This window comes from Trachurus japonicus, chromosome 18 (genome assembly GCF_045865225.1).
Source record: "Trachurus japonicus isolate A0001 chromosome 18, Traja_1.0".
Lineage (NCBI taxonomy): Eukaryota > Metazoa > Chordata > Actinopteri > Carangiformes > Carangidae > Trachurus > Trachurus japonicus.
In genome coordinates this window covers 10,993,130-11,016,290 of record NC_140924.1, presented here as the reverse complement: position 1 = coordinate 11,016,290, position 23,161 = coordinate 10,993,130, and the positions used below count along the sequence as shown (strand labels likewise).

Below are 23,161 nucleotides of genomic sequence, written 5' to 3'. Positions count from 1 at the left end.
TCAGTGTGTGGTGTCCTGGCTGGTGGACTTACTGTATATCAGAGGAATGATGATCAAATATAAAAAAAAAACTCAAGTGCAGTTCCAGTTGAACATTTCAACCTTTATTCGTGTCCTGTTTGAAAACACTTCAGTGATCCAGCTCCAACGAGCACATTTTGTACCGTATCCGTTTTAAAGTCTCTCACCGTCTGAGACACTTTGACAAACGTCTGGTTGTGTTCATGTGGTCGCTCCTCCTGTTTGTTGACTCATCTTCACTCAGCCGACAGACTTTTATTTGCCTCCGAGATCAAACTTCAAAACATAACGACACCAGAATTATCTTTGCTGGTAAAAAGAAATAAAACACTTTTATCATGATCGAACCATTTTATCCTGCCGTTGGTTTTTGTTTCTCTACACAGTCGTTCTTTAATTTAGTCATTTGTTTCATGGCCCAGCAACATAGTAACATTTTAAAATACATTTTCATTTGATCAGAAAACTTAAAATATTTGTACACAAGTGATTTTAAACTCCTTAAATGAACTACTCTACTTCCTGTTAGACCCAAAAGGTTGTAATTGTGACAGTTTCTGTTGTCATTGGTCTTTTCTCTATAATTAACTCTTTTAAAGATAAAGTCTTTAATCTTCTGGACAAGTTGACAATTTGTAGGAATTTACATTATCGTCAGTTTGAACCGATAAATGAGGGACGTTAAAATAATTTCTCTACATGCACATGATGCAACGCCCACACAACTCCACACCGATACACAAAACCCTTCTGTATGTACAATATGTCAATATACACTCTATATACACCGAGGACTAGTCAGGGGCCTCGTCCGGCACATTCACGGATGATTTAGAGTTTGGAAAATGTTTGTGTCCTTCAAGTAAACGTAAAAAAAATATTGTGTGTTGTAGTTTTTTTTGTAGTTTGTGTGTCGTCTACTACGCCCATCTCCCACTCGAAGCGAAGTTCCTGCTCATGCTGTAGCCGGCGGTGGAGCTCTGTTGTTTCCCCCAGGCGCCGAAGGGGACGATGATGATGGTGGAGTTGTCCTCGGAGCCGTACTGTAACGCCTTCAAAAAAACAACACAACACAACAGCACGTCACGTCGTCAGCCGACTTCAAAAACAAGACCGTAAAAGAACGAGCGGCGTATGGCAAGCGGATTTAACATTTAAAAGCTAAGTTTGACTATCCGGAATTAACATTGTAGATATCAACAACGTCTTTCTGACCAGTCGTAACTACATTTTGAATAGCTCGATTTTTCATTCAAGATATCTGTAATTCAGTATTGCCTCCTTGTCAAGAAGAACATTTTAGATCCACAACTACGTTCTTCCTAGGACAAATGACGTCACTTTTGCCATTCATGTGTATGGGATTTATCATTACAGATATCTACAATTCAGTTGCAGATATTCGCTATGTGAATTACGGATATCTGTAACTGAATTACGACTATTCCTAATCCCAGTTTGAGATATCTACAACGTCATTTCGCCGAGTCAAAACTTAATTTAAGATATCTGAAAAGGGACATGTAGATATCTTTACTTGAGGTGAATTAAAGATATCTTGAACTGGAATTATGACTAGTCAGAATCAAATTGTAGATATCTTAAACTGGGATTAGTACCAGTTGTAATTCAGTTACAGATATCCGTAATTCACATAGCGGATATCTGCAACTGAATTGTAGATATCTGTAATGACAAACCCCATACACATGAATGGCAAAAGTGACGTCATTTGTCCTAGGAAGAACGTAGTTGTGGATATCTGAAATAACAATTGTGGACAGGAAGAATGTAGTTGCCGATATCGGAAATAATTTTTTTGACCTATAATACCTATAATTACCTATAATATCTGCAACACATATCCAGTCTGGCTTTTAAATGTTAAAATGGCTTGACATAAGCGGCGAGATTCGTCGAGACACGTCGTCTTACCTGCTGAGCGATGACGTCCGCCGCTTCTGTGGGGTCGTGGCACTGGTTGATGGCGTCGCAGATCTCCTGGTCGCTCAGCAGGAAGTTGATGCCGTCTGTGGTCAGGGCGAGGAAGGAGTCGCTGGCGTGGTGAATCTGTTGGAGGGGAGGCAAACAAGACGACGAGTTTACAGGAGTCGTTTTTTTGTTGTGGCTAGTGACATGTCGATGTCTTGGATGCTGTTTTTTTGTCTTGTGTTTGTAATGCTTGCTGCAAATTCAATTTCCCTCGGGATATGAATAAAAACTGAACAGATCGGCGGCTCTCGACCTTTTTCCCCGCTCGGACACATCTCTAAAAAAAAATGTTGGCGAAGGCTGCGACTCACGTTTAGCCGGCGCGTGTCTGGCTCAGCGATGACGCCGTTGGATTTCAGGTGGAAGTCTCCGATGCTGCGAGTCATGGCGAGCCGCCCGTTGACGTTGGCCTGGCCCACGCTGTTCCACGTCACGTAGCCGCCGAACTTCTGGATCCTGAACAGGAAAAAAACAGACTCGGGGTCAGTCAGTACGTTTACATGCAGAGCTTAATCGAGCTATGCTCAAAATTCGATTTTGGCGTCTAATCGGACTTCTGCCCTTGTCTCAATTTACATGCAACTGAGAAAACCGAATAACTGACGGGGTCCGCCCCCTCATGCGGCGTCACCCGTTGTTTCAGTGGGTTAATACGCCGCCTGTCCTGTTGACTTTTCTGTCACCTCGTAAAAAACTGAATATAAACAACTTAGTGAGCGTAATAATAAATTCTCAACTGCAGTTCCTGACCAGACGCGTCAGTCTGGGCCGGATTAACGCTGAGAATAGGATACAGGCTTCCTTTTTCCTCTCTCTCTCTCTCTCTCTCTCTCTCTCTCTAATAAAACAATCTGGCTGGTTGCGCTGTGTGAAATGCATTGACTCGGCGCTGATGTTGGGTTTTTTTCTTTACTTTGCGGGGTTCGGGCGGCTTCTGTGCTCCACTTGGTGCCGTCTCTACGGTTGTGGAGCAGCGCTCATGCATTGTCCAGTTATACTCCGACTAAGGTGTTTACATGACGGAGAAAATCAAATTCCAATCGCATTATCTGGGTGTCTTATAATCGGAGTTCTCCAACTCCGATTTCAGTCGGACTAAGGTGTTTACATGCACTTCAGTTGTCCAGTTATAGTCGGATTAAGGCAATAATTCGGTTTTTTCAAGTGTCATGTAAACGTACTGAGTGATCGTCCAGAGTCAACGCAGGTCACCTACTTCTACTTCTTATTGACGTTAGCGAATGTTATATAACGACTCTCTGACTTTCTGTAGGTCACAGCCTGACGCGTTGACGGCTGTTTGGGTGGCGTCCAAGTTTATATATATATATAATCCTCGTTCTTTTGTTACATAACCCCGGCTGCCTGAGGCCGCAGGGAAACCCAAACCTGTCTGTCAGATGTATGCGGGAGTGTCCTTGAGCAAGGCACTGACTCGCTGCCAGCCGTCGGCCCAACAGTCCAACATACTGTAGAGTCTATTAATAAACGGCGAGCTGAGCGGCGGCCGCTGGAGGGAAACCTGAAGCCTGCAGCTCCACCAGTATGCTGCTGGCCCACTTTCAACTCAGGGTTTTTGATCAAGTCCCAACAAATCTCTCAAGTTTGATTCTCCACAAGGAAGAGGAAGAAGAAGCTAGTTTCATGTGAACAGAGCTTCCGTCTGTTGTCCTTTGTTTTTCTGTCGAAGTTTCTGTCATCTTTTTTTTTTCCTTCCTTGACCTGTCAGTGAATGCACCACTGTTCTTTTGCCAACTTCCCCTTCAAACACACCTTAAATCTAATCTTTCTTGTCTTTCACAAAGAAATGATCAAAATGGTGACTGATTTTCTCTGGTATGTTGAAAAGTTAAGATGAACTGATTATGTAACGCAGTATTTCAAACTTTGTTCTGTATTTATTTATAGTACCATGTTCTTCGATGTCCGTACTGTACTGTACTTAAAGGTTGAATATGACGTGACTTTGTGACGCTGTTAAAACGAGAGTGGGACAGTGTGTACCGGTGTCTCTCGTCCTTGCGGTCCGGTGTGTGGTCCGTCGTGAGTTTGTTGGCTCGTCCCTTCCTGCACAGCATCGCCCGACTGTCGCCGACGCTGCCGACCACCAGCTCTATCCCGTCTCGTAGCAACGCAACCGTCGCCGTCGTGCCGGCCGTCAGGAAGGAGGCTGGGGAGGAAGAGAGGGAAGAACAGCTGAACACCTTTTTATTCACTTTTTGAGGTCTTTTTTACTTGGTTGTACTTGTAGTTTTATATACTCAGTTACTCACCTTTGTTGAAGTAGCTCAGGTGTGTGTACAAAGCTTTGTCGGTGTCTAAAAAGGCTTTCTTTAAAACTTTCTCCAGATTGTCTTCCTCCTCCAAAGCTTCTCTGTGGAGAAATCACAAACATTCATTATCAGTTAGTCAATCAACCAATTAGTCGTGATTTTTCTTTCACGCACCACTTTTCAAACAAACGATGTAAAACAAAGTGCTTTACAGAATCAAAGTGAAGTTAATAAAAAATATCAACCTGATGAATTTCTCCATGAATGTGTAGCAGTAGTCGGCAGCGTGTGGACCGCCGTGGCCGTCGAACACCGCAAAGTACAACAGGTTGTCGTTGATACGGGAAAAACGGAGACGGTCCTCGTTCTGCTTCCTCAGACCCAAAACGGACGCACTGCCGACCCGAGACAGACTGAGCTGGAAAAATAAAAACAGCTCATTAGCTACACATGTCTATCTATCTATCTATCTATCTATCTATCTATCTATCTATCTATCTATCTATCTATCTATCTATCTATCTATCCATGTGTCCATCCATCCATGTGTCCATTCATCTATCTATGTATGTATCCATCTATGTATCCATCTATCTATCTATCTATCTATCTATCTATCTATCTATCTATCTATCCCTCCATCCATGTGTCCATCCATCTATCTATGTATGTATCTATGTATCTATCTATCTATGTATGTATGTATGTATGTATGTATGTATGTATCTATCTATCTATCTATCTATCTATCTATCTATCCATCTATCCATCTATGTATCTATGTATCTATCTATGTATGTATCTATGTATCTATCTATCTATCTATCTATCTATCTATCTATCTATCTATCTATCTATCTATCTATCTATCCATCCATCTATGTATCTATGTATCTATGTATCTATCTATGTATGTGTCTATGTATCTATTATCCATCTATCCATCTATCCATCTATGTATCTATGTATCTATCTATGTATGTATCTATCTATCTATCCGTCCATCCATCCATCCATCCATCCATTCATCCATCCATCCGTCCATCCATCCAGTTACCTGTGGGATTGGTTTTCCATATCTGATACTGGACGGCAGCAGTATTGGTTCTTCTATCCTGTTGTCCCAGATCCCAAACGAGTCCCATGTGACCGGCTGACCAGTACCGTCACTGTCGAATCGGACGGCGCCACTGGCCCGACGTACGCCGACCACGCCCAACAACGCCCCGCCCACCTGGCACACAAAAGATCCATTATTGGTTTCCTTCTTTTTTTCTGCATCACTGAACAACAGGAATAAATTAAAGCGATAGTTCACCCGAGATTGAAATTTCACTCATTATCTACTCACCCTCATGTCATGTGGACTAAGGGCTGGGAGAAGTTTCAGAGTCCTCCGTGGCTTCTCTGAGTTACGGGGGTCTCGGCGTAGCAGTGCATGTCCATATGACGGTTGCAAATGGATACCAACTGTCTTTGTAACAAAAAGACACACCAAAAAACATCCAAATACCTCCATGCTGCTCGTATGTAATGTCCGTCTTGTATTGAAGCCCCGAAATGCAAAATTGTTCCAAATATTTCAAGCTTGTTTGTAGCGGAAGCTCCTCTTCCCGGTTCGTCAAATTGAGGAGCTTCGAGAAGCTTCCGCTACAAAACGAGCTTGAAATACAGACTTATTTAATTTTTTTCGGGACAATTTCGCATTTCGGGGCTTCAATACAAGACGGACATTACATACGAGCAGCATGGAGGTATTTGGATGTTTTTTGGTGTGTCTTTTTGTCACGAAGACAGTTGGTATCCATTTGCAACCGTCATATGGACATGCACTGCTACGCCGAGACCCCCTGTAACTCAGAGAAGCCACGGAGGACTCTGAAACTTCTCCCAGCCCTTAGTCGACATGAGGGTGAGTAGATAATGAGTGAAATTTGAATTTTGGGTGAACATTCCCTTTAATTAACATGTAAACAAGTTTGTACCTGTGCGGAGGCTGCGGAGGTTTCTGTTGAGGACCGGACGGCGAGGAAGGTTTGTCTTGTGGCGGTGGAGCGACCACAACGCAGCAGATTCAGCAGCACAGTAGACGACATGGCTGACTGTCTTCAACGGCTGTCGAGATCTTTTAAAGAAGGAGGAAATACCTGGCTGGGCAGTGGATTTCTGTGATTAAAGGACAAGAAGAAGATGCATTTAACAAGGGATGCAACTAAGAGCGAAACCAAAACCCCAAAATAAACGTGTGTTTATTTGGGTGGGTGGGTTCTGCAGAGCCGATACCCAGGGAGAAAGAGACAGAGATCCAAGAAAGGAGAGAAGTTCAGCTGCTGGCAACAGTTTGAGGTTTAATCTTTCAAGCGCGTTGGCATTAACGAGGGTTATCTTCCGCATTCATACCTTTCCTCTGTATTTTGCACATGTGGTCCATAAATAGCGCTCTATCTCTGTCTCCCGCTGTGTTTTAGAAGCGTCATGTCCTCTCCATTACAAGTGGGACAGATACTGTATCCCAGGAGAGCCTCTAAAAATACTGAGTGCTACTTAAAATGAAAAATTTCCGCTCCAAAGAGGCAGATTTTAAACAAAAATGGAAAATTTTAAAATCAAATTTTGCGTGTTTTTGTTTTATTTGGGCGTCAGGGCTTTGAGGCAGAGATATAGAATTGGAAACATAAACAAACTATATCATCTATAAGTGTGTCACCTTTCCCCCACTTCTCTGTGACGCAGTCTTTGCCATTTGGCCAGGCCATCACTAGTGTCAATAACAGTTTTGAGTTGTTTGCCAGATTAAATAAAAGTGAGTAGGTTAAAGTTTGCAATCAATACTACAAACCCACTGACAGCAGCAGGTATAGATAGATGTACCTACAGCCCTAAGGTGCAGGCATGCTGCTGACGCGGTAGCTACTGTATGTAATCAGTGCATAGACCCTTTACATGAGCTGCAGAACAGTGTGTACCTACTAACACACATGTGACCCCTTGCTGTTGACAAAACATAACAATGCACATGCACATTCGTATTTGGGTCCACACTTAAGGGGCTCAAGAAACTGACCACAGATACAACCATGACAGAAGTTCAGATAACAACAAACCATTCTTTTTCTCTATTTTTTTCTGCAAACAGATTTTAAAAATAAAGAATTTTGCTGCTCAACCATGTTTATTTACTATATGTATGTACCACTAGTTTAAATGTGACCATAACCAGACCAAAATATTGCATAAAATGTGGAAAAAAAACAGAAAAAAACAAAACTAAAACAAACTAAAGAGACATACTTAAAGGATTGGCCTACGTTCTCAAAAGAAATGTACATTTTGTGACTAGTAAGAGGTTTTCATGTGAGTTTTGAGGATGTGAGTTACATAAGCGCTCTCTGGCAGGGTTTTGTAATAGAAAATGTTGCTCAATTACCTACACATATTTCTATAGGTGTGCCATCACCTGAGGTGAAACCACAACCACAAGAGAGAGTATGCAGCTCAAATAGTTATAGGTAAATGCATTAAAAAACCCAAATAAATAACCAAAAAATAACTAAATAGCAAACGGCACAAGACAGCACATAACTACTAAATATATAACAGGGAAGACAGTTACTAGAGTTACTATGACAAGGTCAATGCCATTAATTACAATGACAATCACTGTTAGCGCACTGAAGTAGAAGAGAAGATTAAAATGGCGTTATTGTAGTTTTTATTTTATTTTTAAAACGTACCTTTTATTGGTGACTTTCCCGCCTGTGCTGTTTCCGTGGCAACAGGTGTCCAGAGTTGTTGCAGCAGTAGCCGCCCAGAGCCGACAGTCGCCCACGCGCTGTGGAAGTTGAGTTCCAGGGGACTGCGCTCGAGGGGGTTTAAACGGAGCCGCGGCTGTCCAATCAGAGGCCCGAGCTGCGCCGACGTCATCACCAAACACGGCAGCGTTCGACAGGGGTGTGTTCGTTTTTGGCGCCACGCCAGGTCACAATGGAGGTACGTCAAGTCTCTCTCTTTACAACAAACTCATGTGACTCTAAAACCATCTAAGTTTACTTACCTAAAGCAAAGTGTCTTACTTTAAATGGAGTTGGCCTATATTAACTCAAGTATAAGTTTTAAGTAGCCTACTAGTACTTAGTAGTACGTGATTTACTATAACCTACTATTTAGCTAACACATTAACTATTTAATTAGCTAATTTAGCCAAACAAAACTACCAACACACCGTAAAGTTGCACACATTCAATATCTTATTAAAATGTAAAGTATCAAAAGTGATCAAATCAGAGAAGAGAGAGTTCCCAGTCAGTGTTGTATTGCATTTTTCATAACAAAATCATTGTGAACATAATAATAACAACTCTAATATAAGACATCAAATTAGCTGATCATATTTTTTATATTTATCTAGTTCAATTGTGTTTCTAATATGTAGTAGAGTAGAAGTTTAAATAGAAATATGAAGGCACAGTGCATGCATCTTAAAATTGTACTTAGGACAATAAAATAATCAAGTACTTAGTTACTTTCCAGCAGTAGTTACCACTTACTTTGCAGTATCAGGTTGTCAATGTAAAAGTTAATCAATAGGCTCTATATCCTACTCTGCAGTATAAAGCAGGTAAAGTTAGTCCCACCTTTAAAGCAATGATGCAATATTGCAAGATTACATTTGGTCTTTAAGTTGTCTGATGTAACACAGTCCTACTGTATAGTGGTCCTGCAGCTCCCTCCACAGATCAGCCAGCAACACTGCACTCCTCTATCAACCCACTTATCTTCAACTCACTTTTACTTCCTATTTTGTTTGAGATAAAGACTAGTGTTTTATCAGTATTATCATTAATAATAGGCAGAAAGCCAAAGTCAACCTGGTTCTCAAGGATAATTAAACAACATCTTTCCTGAGATATGTGTGTGCGTGCATGTTTTCAGTGTATCGTAAGTTCAGGCTGAATAAAACATGGCGGAGAGACTCTGTTGTTAACATGAGCGTGACTTTAATGCATCTGAATAATTCAGAGAAGCAATCCGGTGCTCCATTAACAACATGGCTCCACTACAGGAGCAGGAAGAGGAGGAGGAGGAGCGGTTATGAAAGAGGATGGAGGAGGATGGATGGATGGAGAGGTCAAGATGGAGGCATAACGGCTGGGAAGTGAGATGAGGCAGGTAAGGAAATCTGTGAGTACAGGAAGGGGAAATGAAAAGAGCGAAGAGAAAATGAAGAGAGGGGGGAACTGAAAGTTAATATGGTGTTGGAAGGAGGACATTTTTCCCACAGAGGCCTAAAAGATGACGACATGAGAGATAGAGGGTTGACAAAGCCAAAAAAGATGACAAGTAAGTGCATGTATAGAATAACACCTAACATCACATCGTGTTTGTTACAATGTTTTCAAGCAAACTAAAACGTTTTTAACCAAGCTTTAAAAAAAGTTTTGGTGTGTCACCCCCTACCAGTAGGTTTTTGCCACTGCAGAAAATTAATGTCAACTGACAAAAGTGTAGTGACCTGGAAAGAGAGGGAGCAAAGGGAAAAGAGAGAAGGGGAGAGAGAGATAGAGGAAGTAAAGTGACATGCTTTCTATCTGAGAAAATAATCCTCTCACTCGTGGCTTTCTGGGTACTACTCCAGCGCTTGAGTGCTTTATGCTGCATTTTGTATTTAAAAAAAATGAAAAAATAAAATAAAATAAGAAAGGAAGTGGATAAAATATTCATCAATGGTGAAGAGTAGAGAGCTTCTGTCCTCTCTGCTTCACTTCAACAACCACTGCTGTTAAAAGGCGAAACCTTAAACTGAAATACTGACGCTCTCACTGACTCACATTACTGATTTTACTTGAAATAATAATAATTATTTTCTTGCGGTGGAGTTAGGAGTGGCCACATACAACCTTTCCTTTGACCCTAAGCTCTAGTGATTTACCATGATGGCCCAAATGTGATATTTTTTCTGAAAATTAGTTTCGGAAACATCTCCCGAAGTCTTGACTGCATGAATCAGTGATGTACAGTGCAATACAGTCCATGCATGTCCGTCAAACGTCATGTGGGTACAATATGAGGAGGAAGGTGCAGTGAACCATGTGTTGTGTGTGCATACTGTACTGTGGATGCATCTGGCCTTCGAGAACAAATACTTTAGGCGCGTTTCCACTGCAGGAACTTCGGGGTAGTTTTACAGGGCCAGCCCCGTTGGTGCGTGTCTCCACTGCAGGAACCTCCCCCACAGGGCCACTTACAGGAACCTTTACAGGGCCGAACGGAGTCCCTGCCTGGGGGTAGGTACTCGGATCTGCCCTGAAGAAGTCCTGGTGGGGCTTGAGATTTACTCTGTGCTGATTGGTCAGACTCAAAGCAGGATCATGTGACGCTAAGAGAAAGCCCCAAAATCAGCTGCATTTTTACAACCAAACGTTACTAAAAACGGAAAAACGGACGGAAAAAAGAGAGAATAACTCAGTAAAAGACGAGAGTAGCAGTAGGCCTGGTAAAAAAAAAAAAAAAGAGTGGTAAATAGGTGATCGCGGGATTACGTGACGATTGAGACGGCTTTTTTTTTTTTAAGAAAGCGTCTATACTGACAGAAAAAAACATTAACACAAAAAAACGCTGCACAACGACCTCGTGGTGATCGAAACTGTTGCACGTTGCCATAAGAGCCCTGTGGGTCCTGTCTGCAGTGGAGACACGGCCACCGAGAGGGCCGAGTGAGAGGACGGTTCCTGTAGAAGTTCCTACCCCCTCCTTTTACCAGGAACTCCTGCAGTGGAAACACGGCTTTTGAACTTTCTGAGCTCAGTCCGCCACCGCCGGTGCCTTCTTGCAACATCCCAGAAGCCCTCCTCTCCTCTTCTTCTTCTTCCGCTTCTTCATCCTGTATCCTCGGAGGCTGCTGTCGGAGCAGATGGACTTCCTCAGAGTCCTGATGTGTTTGTCCTGCTCACGGATCTTGGACTCCAGGTGGGACTGGATTGCCGAGCCCAAGGACTCCAGGTCCACCGAGGCACCGTACACCTCCCACGTCATACCCTGCTCATCCCACTCCACCTGCTGTGGCTTCACCATCTCTTCCTTGTCCTCGGTGTCCCCGTCCTCTTTTTTTTGCTCTCTTGTTTTGGGTTCTTCTTTACCCTCCCGCTCTTCGTCACCCCCTATCTTCTCCTCGTCCTCCTCCTCGTCCTCCTCCTCATCCTCCCAGATGCTCTCAGCACTGACCTCTCTGTCCTGTGTTTGTCCGAGTCGAAGCCCCGACATAAGGCCGGGGCTCTGCTGGAAGCTGTACGTGCGCAGACAGGCAGGTAGGGAACTTGCCTTGTCGGCCGCAACGCAGGGAAGCACCGATTGGCTGCGCAGCTCGATGTCGATCTTGCAGATGTGCTGGAAGGGAGGCTGGCTGCCGGCGGGGATGCAGCAAAACGACGGGACTGTTGTTGGCGAGACAGTCGAACTACCCGACTGACAGCTGGGGGAGCAAATCAGGGAGGGGGTGGGAGTTTCCCTGTGGAGGCCGGGGCTGGTGGAGGCTGAGCGCTCGACCACCTCCACCTCCACCTGGATACCCACCTCTCTCTGCTCCGCTCCCCGCAAACCAGCCATCGCACTGGTGTCAGTCATTGTCGCTGACTCCCTGACCCTCTTGGCGTTCGATGGATCAGTAGATGGAGCAGGAAGAGGACAGAGGGGTGAAGAAGAACTCCCTAGATCAGCTTTCTGTTTTCCCTTCTCTTGCTTCGTCTTCTCTTCTTTCTTACTCTCCACTCCCGCCATCGCCCTTGACAATGGGATGTTGCTACCGGCACTGATGGCATTTTTATCTCCCAGATGAACCGGTTTGCTCAGTGGGGTGCCCGATATCCTTCTGTTGTCCTCTGGGAACCACTCTGCATTGTCAGACGCACCTGCTCCTCGCACGCCCCCCTGAGACACCGCGGGTCCTACAGCTGTCGCTTTGGTCTCCGGCAGTTTCAAATGCTCTTCCCCAGCCCTAACATCCGTTTTCGCTGGTGTCCTGCTGATGGCGTCAAAGGTGAGACCTCGAGTCAGAGCAGTATTAGAGGACATGCTGCTTTGATTCATTTGCATTGCAATGGATGTTTCGGGCCCTGATGTGGATCCTCCCCTTGTTGTCAAGGCAACAGTGGCTCCGGTTTTGGGGCTGGAGGTGGCCAGAGGAGCCAGTGCACCTGAAATCACACTAGGACCTGGAAGCAAGAAACATATCAACATGACTAACAAGCAAAGAGGTTAATTCTATCTTTTCTGTAGTATGGGAACTGTTGAGCGACACCTTTTAGACTACATTTTATTCTTCTACTTTTTCTTGTCTAACCAGAATCAGTATCCTTAAAGCAGAAGTAAGCGGAATATTTGTGTTAATATAAGTCTTAAATAGTTATATCTTCCGACAGCAATCACTTATATAGAGTGTTTGATCTGAAACACGGGTCTGTCAGTCACTCTGCTCTGCTGTAAGCCGAGGAGAAAACTTTCCTTGTATCCTACAACCTTTATTCAATGAGGAGAGAGAACAGCATAAAGGGGCGGTCCTCTCTGTGTGTGCAGCCAAGGGATGCACGTGAATGTGGTGACGTAGGGATGAGGGGGGGGACTGCTAACTCCATCGGCTGACAGGAAGTTAGTCAAAACGACCGGATCACTTACTTCTGCTTTAACTCCAGATTTATGCCACCACCATGTTGATTCTAACAAAATCAAACACTAATGTACAATAAACCAAAACAATAAATTAGTGTTTGTGGCGACAGCTCTGAAGTCATAACATTATGTGGTCAAGAATTACAACAAAAGCACAAAAAACACAATTATGATGTTTTGTGTGTGAAGATAATTACCAGGATCAGGTCCAGGACTCCTACTTGCTGAGCCAGGTCTAGGGGAAGGTGCCAAGTGGGAGGACAAATCTTCCAGAGCTGACCTTGAACTAGATCGAACTGTTACAGTCTTGGAAGAATCTGATCCATCTTTAGTGTCTGGACTGGGTTTAGTTGAGGAACCTCCAGCCTTGAGGTTGTTGTCTTTGGACCCGGACAGAAGAGTTCTAGAGGGTGATGGGGAAATAGATCTACCAAGTTCTGTCTTCGAACCAGAAGCCATTAGAGTAGGTTTTGACGTTGACCGTGTTGGACCAGGTTTAGAATTGGAAATGGCGTCAGAGCTAGAGATGAGATTCAGCTCAGGATCAAGTTTAAAACCTGGACTGGTTTTAAGATTGAAACTGGTTTTAGAGTCTGGAGGAGTTCGACCTTTAGGATCTGGCTCATCCTTTGACCCAGCGCCAGATTTCAGACCCAGAGCTGTCTTAGAGTCAGGACTTATTTTAGATCCAGCACTTGCTTTGATTTCGGTAGCAGTTTTAGAATCAAGACTATCTCTGGAACCCATCCTGGACTTAGAGTTAGGGCTGACTTTGGAATTGGATCCATTTTTGGAGTCCAAACTGTCCTTTGATCCTAAACTGGTTTTGGAAGCAGTATGATTTTTAGAATCCAGACTATCTCTGGAACCCATTGTGGATTTAGTATCAGGACTGGTTTTGGAATCCAAACTGTCCTTTGTCACTGTTGTGACTTTGGAATTTGAACTGGTTTTGGAGCTGGTTTTGGATCCACAACCGGCACTTGCTTCTTTACTATCAAGATACTCCTTAGACTCTGACATGGTAGTGTTTTTGGTACCGGTTGCTTTTCTCTGTGCAGATTGTTTGGGACTAACAGAACTCAGTTGAAGGGTCTTGGTGCTAAGAAGTGCTGATTCGGTCCTTGGGTCACGACTGGCTTGTTCACCTGACTTTGTACTAATGTTTGCTGGATCTGGTTTTGGGGTTTTGGTCATTATTGTTGAGGTTTGACTAGCCAGTTTTGGACTGATAATGTTCAATTGTCCTTTTGGGCTCACAGGAACAGTTTTTGATGATTGTGTCTCAGGGTTCAAGTTCACTGTCATTTTGTTGGTGGTCTCTGTTGGCATTTTAGTGGTCTGAACAGTATACGGTCGGGGGCCCGAGATGCTCACAGATTCTACTCCCAATGATTGTGTTTTGATTTCAGTCATTTTGTGACTTGCAGAAATTGTTGTTTGATTCCCCCGGTATGGTTTTGGACTTGCTGCCACGTTGCTCCGTGTGTGCGTTGTGGGACTGAGTGTTGAGGTGTGTTTCTGGTTTGGGGATTTCAGCCTTTGATCTCCTCGGCTGTTCACCAACGCCTCTGCTGTTTGTGACCGACACAAAGCTGGTATTTTGCTTTTTTGCTGTAATGGATCATTTCTCTCCCTTGGTGATGCCTCAGTGGTGGTCAAGATACTTATGGACTTCCCAGTTACTGAAATGACATCTCCTTTCGCCCCAGGTTTCCCACTCCCTTTATCCCCATTGGGCTTTTTGTTTCCTCCTTGCAACCGAATATTCTCTGTGGCAGTGCGGGGATTGCTTGGCGAAGTCATATTGAGGTTTAGGTTGAAGTTAGGCTCCACCCCCCAGTTGGCATTGGGAATTGTGTTGCCGAGGGCATCTGCAAAACTTGCCTCCTCTGGAATGGGGCTCTCCAATTGGACAACCTCTTTCTCATGCTCAGGAATACTTGGGGATGATTGCATGATTATGGTGAGTGTCCGGTAGAAATCACAGAACAGCTGGAAATTTGTAGAACTTGGAAACTGAGGTTCAGCACCTGATTGCAAGGATGGAGAGATAAATGGTCAATAAATTAAAAAACTGAATCAAATAAAATATTACAGTGCTAGAAAGAGGCCATAGTTAATACATAATAGCAAGCACAGAAAAACTACCCATGAATCAAAATTAAATCTCTATACATACACATAAAATAATGACCTGAAAAAAATGTATGACTGAAGTCTGACACTGACACCCAAAATTGTGCTGCTTACTGCTGGATGCTGAATTTCAAAATCATAAAACCAATGAATCCTCACAAAGAAGATATAAAATCAAGCTGCAGCCAAGTTGATATTTAACAATGCACTGATCAATAAGCACACTACATCTGTCAAAGGAGAGTTTTAATTATTTCATCAGAGATGAGCAATAGCATGCAAGCCTGGTACACTGTAAGTCTCTCGCTAAATGTTAAAGGATTAATTAAAAAAAACCTGGTAAAAACCTACCTCAGTATGAAACCATTGCCCCCTCAGTAACGAGCTTCATATCACAGGTCTACTCCAGTAATACACAAGGCATCACATCTCATTCATGCCGGTTCTCTCAGTCTCCTATTCAGAGATGACGAACCTCAACATCGGTTAACAGAGGTCTGGAGATCCCATCTTTCTCTGGCGACTGCCTGCTGAGCGGCAGTGGAGAGCGTCAGCTGCTCCCTCGTTTGTTCTTGTTGCTTAACCAGAGGATGCATTTATGAATAAATAAAAGGAGGAGGGAGAGGGAGGAGAGAAGGGGCCTGCAGCCAGCAATCATCATCATCATCATCATGCTTGCTGTCCTCCTCCTCCTCCTCCTCCTCCTCCTCTTCATCTTTGACTTTGAGTTTTTCTATATTTGTCCTCTGTTGGTTTCTTTTCTTTGTCTTCCACAAACCTTCAGGTCACATTTTTGACATAAAAAGACAAACCAACAAATCTGAGCTTCCAAATTTTCTAAGACACAAAAGACAATAAAAATTGAGTTTATGAGACAACAAATTATAACTCTTTGACTAAAGTGTTTGCTGTCAAGCAATTGCAGCTGTACAAAGGGCAAATGATGACTAGGCTCTAGTGCAGATACTACTTCCTTGATCTCTATCTCAACAAAGTTTTGAAGTAGAAACAAATAGCTCTTCCTCTTTTCAGTCTCATGCCATGGGGTCTAAAGTGTCCGCAGGGGTGATCTTCATTTAAAAGTTTATCATCAACCTCGAAATACAGGCAGAAGACAAGTACGGTAAGTTCATATGTAAATACTTCATTATAAGGAGATCTTATAATATAAAATACAAAAGAAAATATAAATCAACAGTGACAATTTTAACTTTTTACTTTCATATATGTCTTTGTGCTATACAATAGATATTTGTCCAATGTGTTTACAGTGCCTTTTCTCATAGATTATTTTAAATCAATGTGTTAACATAAAACTGTATTTTTTCAAATTTGGATCAGATGATTGCACCAGAGGAAAAGTCTCAAAGGATAGACATAAAAAATGTTGTGTTGTCAAAACATTTCACTAGCAAAACGAGTAGGTATGCTGAAGCTAAAGTCACGGGATTAAAAGAAGCCATAAGGATCCTCTAGTTATTACTGTAAGATCATCTGTTCAAATTTTTACAAAGAGGTCCTTGTTGGGTTAAAAAGGGCACCTGGGACAAAATCTTACCAAATGAGGCTTGATGATAATTTACGTCATTTTAGTTGCCCTTGATATGGAAAAGTCACAAAACCATTGATACACCAAACTCTCTCTCTTTATTTCTTATTTTAGCTTCCTCAGATGTGCTGTTCTCAGGAAAAAAAACATCAAGTTACACAAGATAGTGAATATGCATTTTCCACTAAAAGTCAAAATGCATGTAGGAAGTTGGTCTCTGCTACTTCTCTGTCTTCAGTCTTGCCTCCCTCATCCCTCACTGGCTTTCTCGCTGAAAAACTGCACAGTTGCCTATTCTGTTAAATATGTGTTTGTTGAATGCAAAGATCGTTATCTCACCGCTATTCCAGATGATATCCCCCAAAATGCAACAGGTTTAGATCTCAGCTCAAACAACATTGTAATGATCACAAGGACAGATTTAAAAGGATTATCAAAGATCATAAGTTTAGAAGTTCCAAACAATTTCATTTCACACATTGACGATGGGGCTTTTACTGATTTGACTGAGTTAAACGTTCTTATCATGGATCGAAATAAACTCACAAACCTCACAGACAACATGTTTCAGGGACTGTCCAAATTACAGACACTGTCTCTCGAAGACAATCAAATCTCTTACATCTCGCCTGTGGCCTTCCAGTTCCTGGTCAACATAAAGACAGTAGTAATGGGTTCAAACCAACTACATCAAATTACAGATATTGCTCAACTTTTGAAACAACCAACTTTACAGGAGCTGATGATTGGGTATAACAACTTCACCTCTTTTCAGTCAGACGACCTGCCTTTCAACGTCTCACACGTCAAGGTACTGCAGCTTTCTATGAATCCGCTGAAGAAGTTCAGCATCACAAAAGACATATTCCCTTATTTGCAGTCTCTTGACTTGAGCAAGTGTAGCAGTGATCTCGAGTGGGATGTGTCAAACAAGACATTTCTGCAGAACTTGACTAGTTTGACCTTTAGTGGAACTTATATTAGCTTTGAGACGTACAGAGAGATTCTGCAGACCATTGACTCTCTACAAAAACTTACGCTGTACTTAATGAGAGAGTGGGTAGATGAAGGCCTCATAGACATTGCTTGCCAAATCCCCTCTCTGAGAAGTCTTTCAGTAACGCTCAGCACTATTGGCACTATAGACGATAACCTGCTACGGTCTTGTTCTCATCTCAGTGAACTAACTTTATCAGATAATTTTTTTTATGAGATGTCACCACATTCGCTTAAATCAGTAACACAGCTCAAGCTTCTGGATTTGCACAGTGACCAACTGTCTAAACTACCGCTGGCACTCCGAGGGCTTTCCACACTAGAAACCCTGGATCTGCACTCCAACTGCATAAGTGTGCTTGATTGCCTCGACTTCCAAAATTTGACCATGTTAAAAAAACTTGATCTCAATAACAATCGCATTTCTAAACTTCAAGAATGTGTTTTTGAAAATCTGAATGATTTAGAAGTCCTAAATGTTGAAAGAAATGCCCTTTTTCATTGTGACAATACCTTCAAAGTTAATTTACGTAAACTAAAATCTTTGAATTTGCGAAATAATGTTAATTTAAAGCTCATGCAAGGAGACTTTTGGAATCTGTCTTCCCTCACTGTTTTAAATTTAGAATCAGATTTAAACTTCAATGTGAACGATGGGGTGTTTGAGGGACTTAATAACCTCCAAACTCTCACTGTGTCACTTAATATGTATCGTTCAGTGTTTCTCACAGGACTACCACTCTTAGAAGACCTATTGCTATATCTTTACTTTAAGAAGAAGAACTCTGAGCTATCTTTTTCTAATTTACCCAACTTGAAGAAACTTGCACTGAAAGTTGATGATTTATACAGTGGTGAAATTTCACCAGATCTGTTCAAGGGTCTGAAATCCTTAGAGTACTTATGGACGGACAAATTTTTTAGGAAGGCAATTCACCTAGACACATTTAAATACACCCCCCAACTGAGGGGTCTTCAGATAATCAACAGTGAACTGTCTGCTTTAGACCCTGCACTGTTCTCACCAATCCCAAACCTGCAGGCACTTGACATCTCCAACAATAACTTCAGGTCTTTAGATTTCCTGACTCATGCCAACCTTCAGGCACTCGGCTGGTTGAGAGTCAGTGACAATGAGCTGTCAATCATCAGTGCTAATGTCCTCCAGTCCCTACCTGCCTTGACATACCTCGACCTGAGTGGTAACCCTTTGACATGCGAATGCTCCAATTCTGCCTTCAACCAGTGGGTGCTGAGCAACAGCCAGACACAGGTTATTAATGGCCACCAGTATACCTGTGCCTTCCCTGTGAGTCAACAGGGGAACAAGCTCTTGGACTTTGACATCAGCTCCTGTTGGCTAGATGCTAGCTTCTTCTGCTTCCTTTCCAGCTCTTTTCTGGTTTTGTTTACTCTCCTTACATCCTCCATTTACCACTTTCTGAGGTGCCACCTTGCCTATGCCTACTATCTCTTCCTGGCCTTCCTCTATGACAAGAAGAAGAGGAAGGAGGGCACTCCTTACCAGTATGATGCATTCGTGTCCTATAACGTTCACGATGAGGCCTGGGTCTACGGAGAGCTGCTTCCGGTGTTGGAGGAACAACAGGGCTGGAGACTCTGTCTGCATCACAGAGACTTCGAACCAGGTACAGATAATTAGAGCAGCAATGAGGCCTCACCATACACTACACTCTTGTCTCCTTCTCTCTTCCTCTTTCACAGCATTGGCAATGAGATGAAAACAAGATGAATTTCACATCCCATTTGACCAGTCTGAACTTAATAGGGTGATTTATATCAGCTGCAACACATTGAGCACATGACTGACACTAGTTTTTGTGTGGCCTCAAACAACATAATCACAAGGACAGATTTAAGAAGATTTTCAAAGATCATAGGTTTACAAGTTCAATGCAACTAAATTTCACACGTTGATGATGGGGGCATTACTGACTTGGCTAAGTTAAAGTTTCGAGTTAGAGTTTCAAAATAAAGTCACAAGCCTCATACACAACCTGTTTCAGGAACTGTCCAAATTAGAAACACTGTCTCACTTTATATTTGACCCTTGTATTGCCAAAGCCACAGAGCAGCAATGAGACCTCACCACACATACCCTTTTCTCGTCCTCTCTTCCTCTTTCTCGGCATCAGCAGTAAGATTGAAGATAAGATGGATTTCACATCCCATTTTGGCCACTCTGAACTTGCAACTGCAGCAAGTTCACGATGCGCCAGTGTTTCTCAGTGGGCAGCAGAGACCTTTCAACTGCAGATATTATACTTAACGACCATTTGTGCCTCATACAACCCCACTTCAAAAAAGCTAGACTACTATTACCTGACTATTAATGTAGGCACTTGTTTTACCAAAAGATGTTTCTGTTTCCACAGGTAAGCCCATCATAGACAACATCACGGACGCCATCTATAGCAGCAGGAAGACCATCAGTGTGATCAGTCAGAACTACCTGCAGAGCGAGTGGTGCTCCAAGGAGATCCAGATGGCCAGGTGAGGGTGCTGCCTTTCTTTACTTTACTTCATGCCTTCATCTCCCAAATCTGACTCAAGGATTTGGGCGTTTTGATCCGTCTGCAGCTATCGTCTATTTGATGAGAAGGAGGATGTGTTGATCTTGCTGTTTCTGGAGGACATCCCGGCCCAGCAGCTTGCTCCGTTCATCCGTATGAGGAGTCTGGTGAAGAGATGCACCTACCTGAGCTGGCCAAAGGCCGGACACACCGGAGCGTTCTGGATAAACATAAAACGAGCTTTAGAGACAGTTCAAAGTCCCACTGAGCAAACTCATCTCCTCGCTGGACACCCAAGCTTCTTTTAGAGGTTTCACCTCAGCTCTCTGAAACTACAAACCCAGAAGTGATGGGGAAATGTATGTAATCATCTTTCTATTGTATTTCTTCTTTAAAAAAAATTTTTTATTCTGTCATTTTAATCCACTGCAAAGGCAAATGGAAAGTGTGTGCTTTTATCAACATATGTACTTAGCTGTAACAGATTGTGGTTCTTCTGAATGACTCAACAGCACACTGGTGGTTACCTGGATACTATTGGTGTCTGTCATTGCCACCTGAGGGCTGTTAGTGTGTGAGGCTGAAGGAGAGGTGTTACTTTTACATTGTGACAATCAATAAATACACAAAAAATGCATTAAAGGTACAAAAATGTAGCAAGTGATCTTTCGTGAGCTGTGATTTCCAGCCACTACGCTTATACCCCTTTCCCACTAGTCAAAAAACCCGTTTAAACCCGCTAACAATCGGCTTTTGGTGGCAGTGGGAAAGGCGCACCGAGCCGCATCGACCCACATCGACAGGGGTCAAACGACTCGGCAAGTGATGCGGGTTAAAATCGCCTTCAATCGGCTCAACCCGCTAATATACGTGATGACGCTGAGCGTTACGTGCCGCCACGTCATCGCGCCGGTTGCGTCTCATATCACGTACCAAAACAAAGCTCTGCTCCGCTCTGCTCTGCTCTCATTCAAGACTGGGATCAAAAGACCAAACAACACTGACCAAAAACGATAGAAAAAAAGAAAAGAAGCGACAGTCTGTTTAACTGACGTGTTGTGCCGCGGACGTCCGTCATCCGGCCGCAGCAGACTCTCTGTCCTCCGCGGTCCTGGTGCTCCAGGTCAGCCAGCCAGAGAGTCTGCCTCGCCGGATGGACACACTCGGCGGCGGGCGGCTGTGGCATGACTGTGTGTGTTTCTTGCACCGCGGATGAGAGCGGGGCGACTGGTTTATGCTCTATCTGACTCCCCAGCAGGGGGTCAGACTCGGCTCATTTTGGTCAATGGGAAAGGGGCCAAATGCCGATTGTTAGCGGGTCAACCCGCGTTTAAAAAACCTGCTTCGACCTGCTAATTTTAGTGGGATAAGGGCTTTAGATACAACTGTTTAAATCCAGTGGAATCTGTTGTGGACAAACCCTGGCGATGAGACTTATACCCCTTTCCCACTGGCCAAAAAACCCGTTTAAACCCGCTAACAATCGGCTTTTGGTGGCAGTGGGAAAGGCGCACCGAGCCGAGTCGACCCGCGTCGACGCGGGTCAAACGACTCGGCAAGCAACGCGGGTTAAAATCGCCTTTAATCGGCTCGGCTCCGAACGGCTTGCAGTGGGAACACCAGACCCACGTCAACCCGCTAATTTACGTGATGACACTGAACGTTACGTGACGCTACGTCATCGTGCCGGTCGTGTCTCATATCACGTACCAAAACAAAGCTCCGCTCCGCTCTGCTCTCATCCGAGACTGGGATCAAAAGATCAGAGAACACTGACCAAAAACGATAGAAAAAAAGAAAAGAAGCGACAGTCTGTTTAACTGACGTGTTGTGCCGCGGACGTCCGTCATCCGGCCGCAGCAGACTCTCTGTCCTCCGCGGTCCTGGTGCTCCAGGTCAGCCAGCCAGAGAGTCTGCCTCGGCGGACGGACACTCCGCGGCGGGCGGCTGTGGCATGACTGTGTGTGTCTCTTGCACCGCGGATGAGAGCGGGGCGACTGGTTTATGCTCTGTCTGATCCCTCAGCGGGGGTCAGACTCGGGTCATTTTGGTCAATGGGAAAGGGGCCAAATGCCGATTGTTAGCGGGTCGACCCGCGTTTAAGAAACCCGCGTCGACCCGCTAATTTTAGTGGGAAAACGGCTTTAGAGGATAAGATTTTATCTACCCTGGTTAGTAAAGACAAAAACTTCTTAAAGGTTCTGTCAACATCTAGCTGAGGCTTCTGTCAGGTAAGTGATTCTATGTTTGACACGGGGACAGCTCTCCATTCCGACACCCCTCCACTTCGACACCCCGCTGTTCCGAAATAGCCCCACTTCGAAACACCGCTACTCCGACACCCCCTCCTCCCCCCCGCAGCTGTCAAAGGTGCTGAACCGCGTGACGTTGTTTACATTCTGCTTTGTGGCTTGTCTGTGAAACGTGCGCTGCTCAGGGACTGGGCAGATCTGTCCCACTTGCTTTCTCCCCGACTCCGTTGTTGGAGATCTCCCACACAGTAATAGAAATACACTTTTTTTCTTTTTCTCCCCCCCTGCGCCGCTCGAGCACGGCTGAAGCCGGCTTGAGCTCACACGGGCGCGAGGCTGCTGCAGCCGCCGCTCGCACTGACAGCTGACTGAGGGAGATGCTTTGGTTGGGCTTAGGCAATGAAGAAAGGGGTTGGTTAAGTTTAGTAAAAAAGACCAGGTAGAGGCTAGACAGGCTAGAAGCATAATGAACGTTATATGTCATTAATGTGAAGTATTTGCTTGTTTTGCAGTTAATTATGCACATGATCCGTTTGACCCCAAAAAGGAAAAAAGGATCAATGCGCACTGCGCGCTGGGGGTTTCCCCCAATAGCCTTTTCGGAGTAGCGGGGTCTTTAGAAAAAATAGAAAACCCCGCTATTACGATGAATGGAAGTCTATTGTCGGAAAGGCGGGGCTTCGGAAAGGCGGGGTGTAACCGTTTGACACATTTAAGAAGGAGAGAGTTTGGACCCTTAACCCT

General features: G+C 43.8%; 3 protein-coding genes across 3 annotated transcripts; 1 reads left to right on the top strand and 2 right to left on the bottom strand.

Annotated features, from left to right (window-relative positions):
• Positions 1 to 352: 352 nt before the first annotated feature.
• On the bottom strand, positions 353 to 8,122 carry ppm1ka (protein phosphatase, Mg2+/Mn2+ dependent 1Ka). Its single transcript, XM_085806172.1, has 9 exons — positions 8,021 to 8,122; positions 6,272 to 6,452; positions 5,344 to 5,520; positions 4,532 to 4,704; positions 4,287 to 4,387; positions 4,018 to 4,183; positions 2,325 to 2,469; positions 1,957 to 2,091; positions 353 to 1,073 (listed from the first exon to the last, which is right to left on the bottom strand). Exons 2-9 carry the CDS (start codon positions 6,380 to 6,382, stop codon positions 942 to 944), a joined length of 1,140 nt encoding a protein of 379 aa, XP_085662298.1. The 5' UTR covers positions 6,383 to 6,452; positions 8,021 to 8,122; the 3' UTR covers positions 353 to 941.
• Positions 8,123 to 10,356: 2,234 nt separating this feature from the next.
• On the bottom strand, positions 10,357 to 15,344 carry LOC146968739 (uncharacterized). The gene is made up of 3 exons (XM_085806176.1): positions 13,145 to 15,344; positions 11,068 to 12,493; positions 10,357 to 10,428 (listed from the first exon to the last, which is right to left on the bottom strand). Exons 1-2 carry the CDS (start codon positions 14,904 to 14,906, stop codon positions 11,088 to 11,090), a joined length of 3,168 nt encoding a protein of 1,055 aa, XP_085662302.1. The 5' UTR covers positions 14,907 to 15,344; the 3' UTR covers positions 10,357 to 10,428; positions 11,068 to 11,087.
• A 1,448-nt stretch (positions 15,345 to 16,792) lies between these two features.
• Positions 16,793 to 20,802, top strand: LOC146968738 (uncharacterized). Its single transcript, XM_085806178.1, has 3 exons — positions 16,793 to 19,280; positions 20,028 to 20,145; positions 20,233 to 20,802. The coding sequence occupies exons 1-3, from the start codon at positions 16,808 to 16,810 to the stop codon at positions 20,471 to 20,473; spliced, it is 2,832 nt and encodes a 943-aa protein (XP_085662304.1). The 5' UTR covers positions 16,793 to 16,807; the 3' UTR covers positions 20,474 to 20,802.
• Positions 20,803 to 23,161: the final 2,359 nt, after the last annotated feature.

Coding starts and splice junctions, on each gene's coding strand:
- ppm1ka (XM_085806172.1), bottom strand. CDS start 6,382: ATGTCGTCTACTGTGCTGCTGAATCTGCTGCGTTGTGGTCGCTCCACC. Junction 5,521..6,271: donor CCTCCGCAGCCTCCGCACAG/GTACAAACTTGT, acceptor TTTGTGTGCCAG/GTGGGCGGGGCGTTGTTGGG. Junction 4,388..4,531: donor TTCATGGAGAAATTCATCAG/GTTGATATTTTT, acceptor ATTTCTCCACAG/AGAAGCTTTGGAGGAGGAAG.
- LOC146968738 (XM_085806178.1), top strand. CDS start 16,808: ATGCATTTTCCACTAAAAGTCAAAATGCATGTAGGAAGTTGGTCTCTG. Junction 19,281..20,027: donor TCACAGAGACTTCGAACCAG/GTACAGATAATT, acceptor CTGTTTCCACAG/GTAAGCCCATCATAGACAAC. Junction 20,146..20,232: donor AAGGAGATCCAGATGGCCAG/GTGAGGGTGCTG, acceptor ATCCGTCTGCAG/CTATCGTCTATTTGATGAGA.
- LOC146968739 (XM_085806176.1), bottom strand. CDS start 14,906: ATGCAATCATCCCCAAGTATTCCTGAGCATGAGAAAGAGGTTGTCCAA. Junction 12,494..13,144: donor GAGTCCTGGACCTGATCCTG/GTAATTATCTTC, acceptor TCTTGCTTCCAG/GTCCTAGTGTGATTTCAGGT.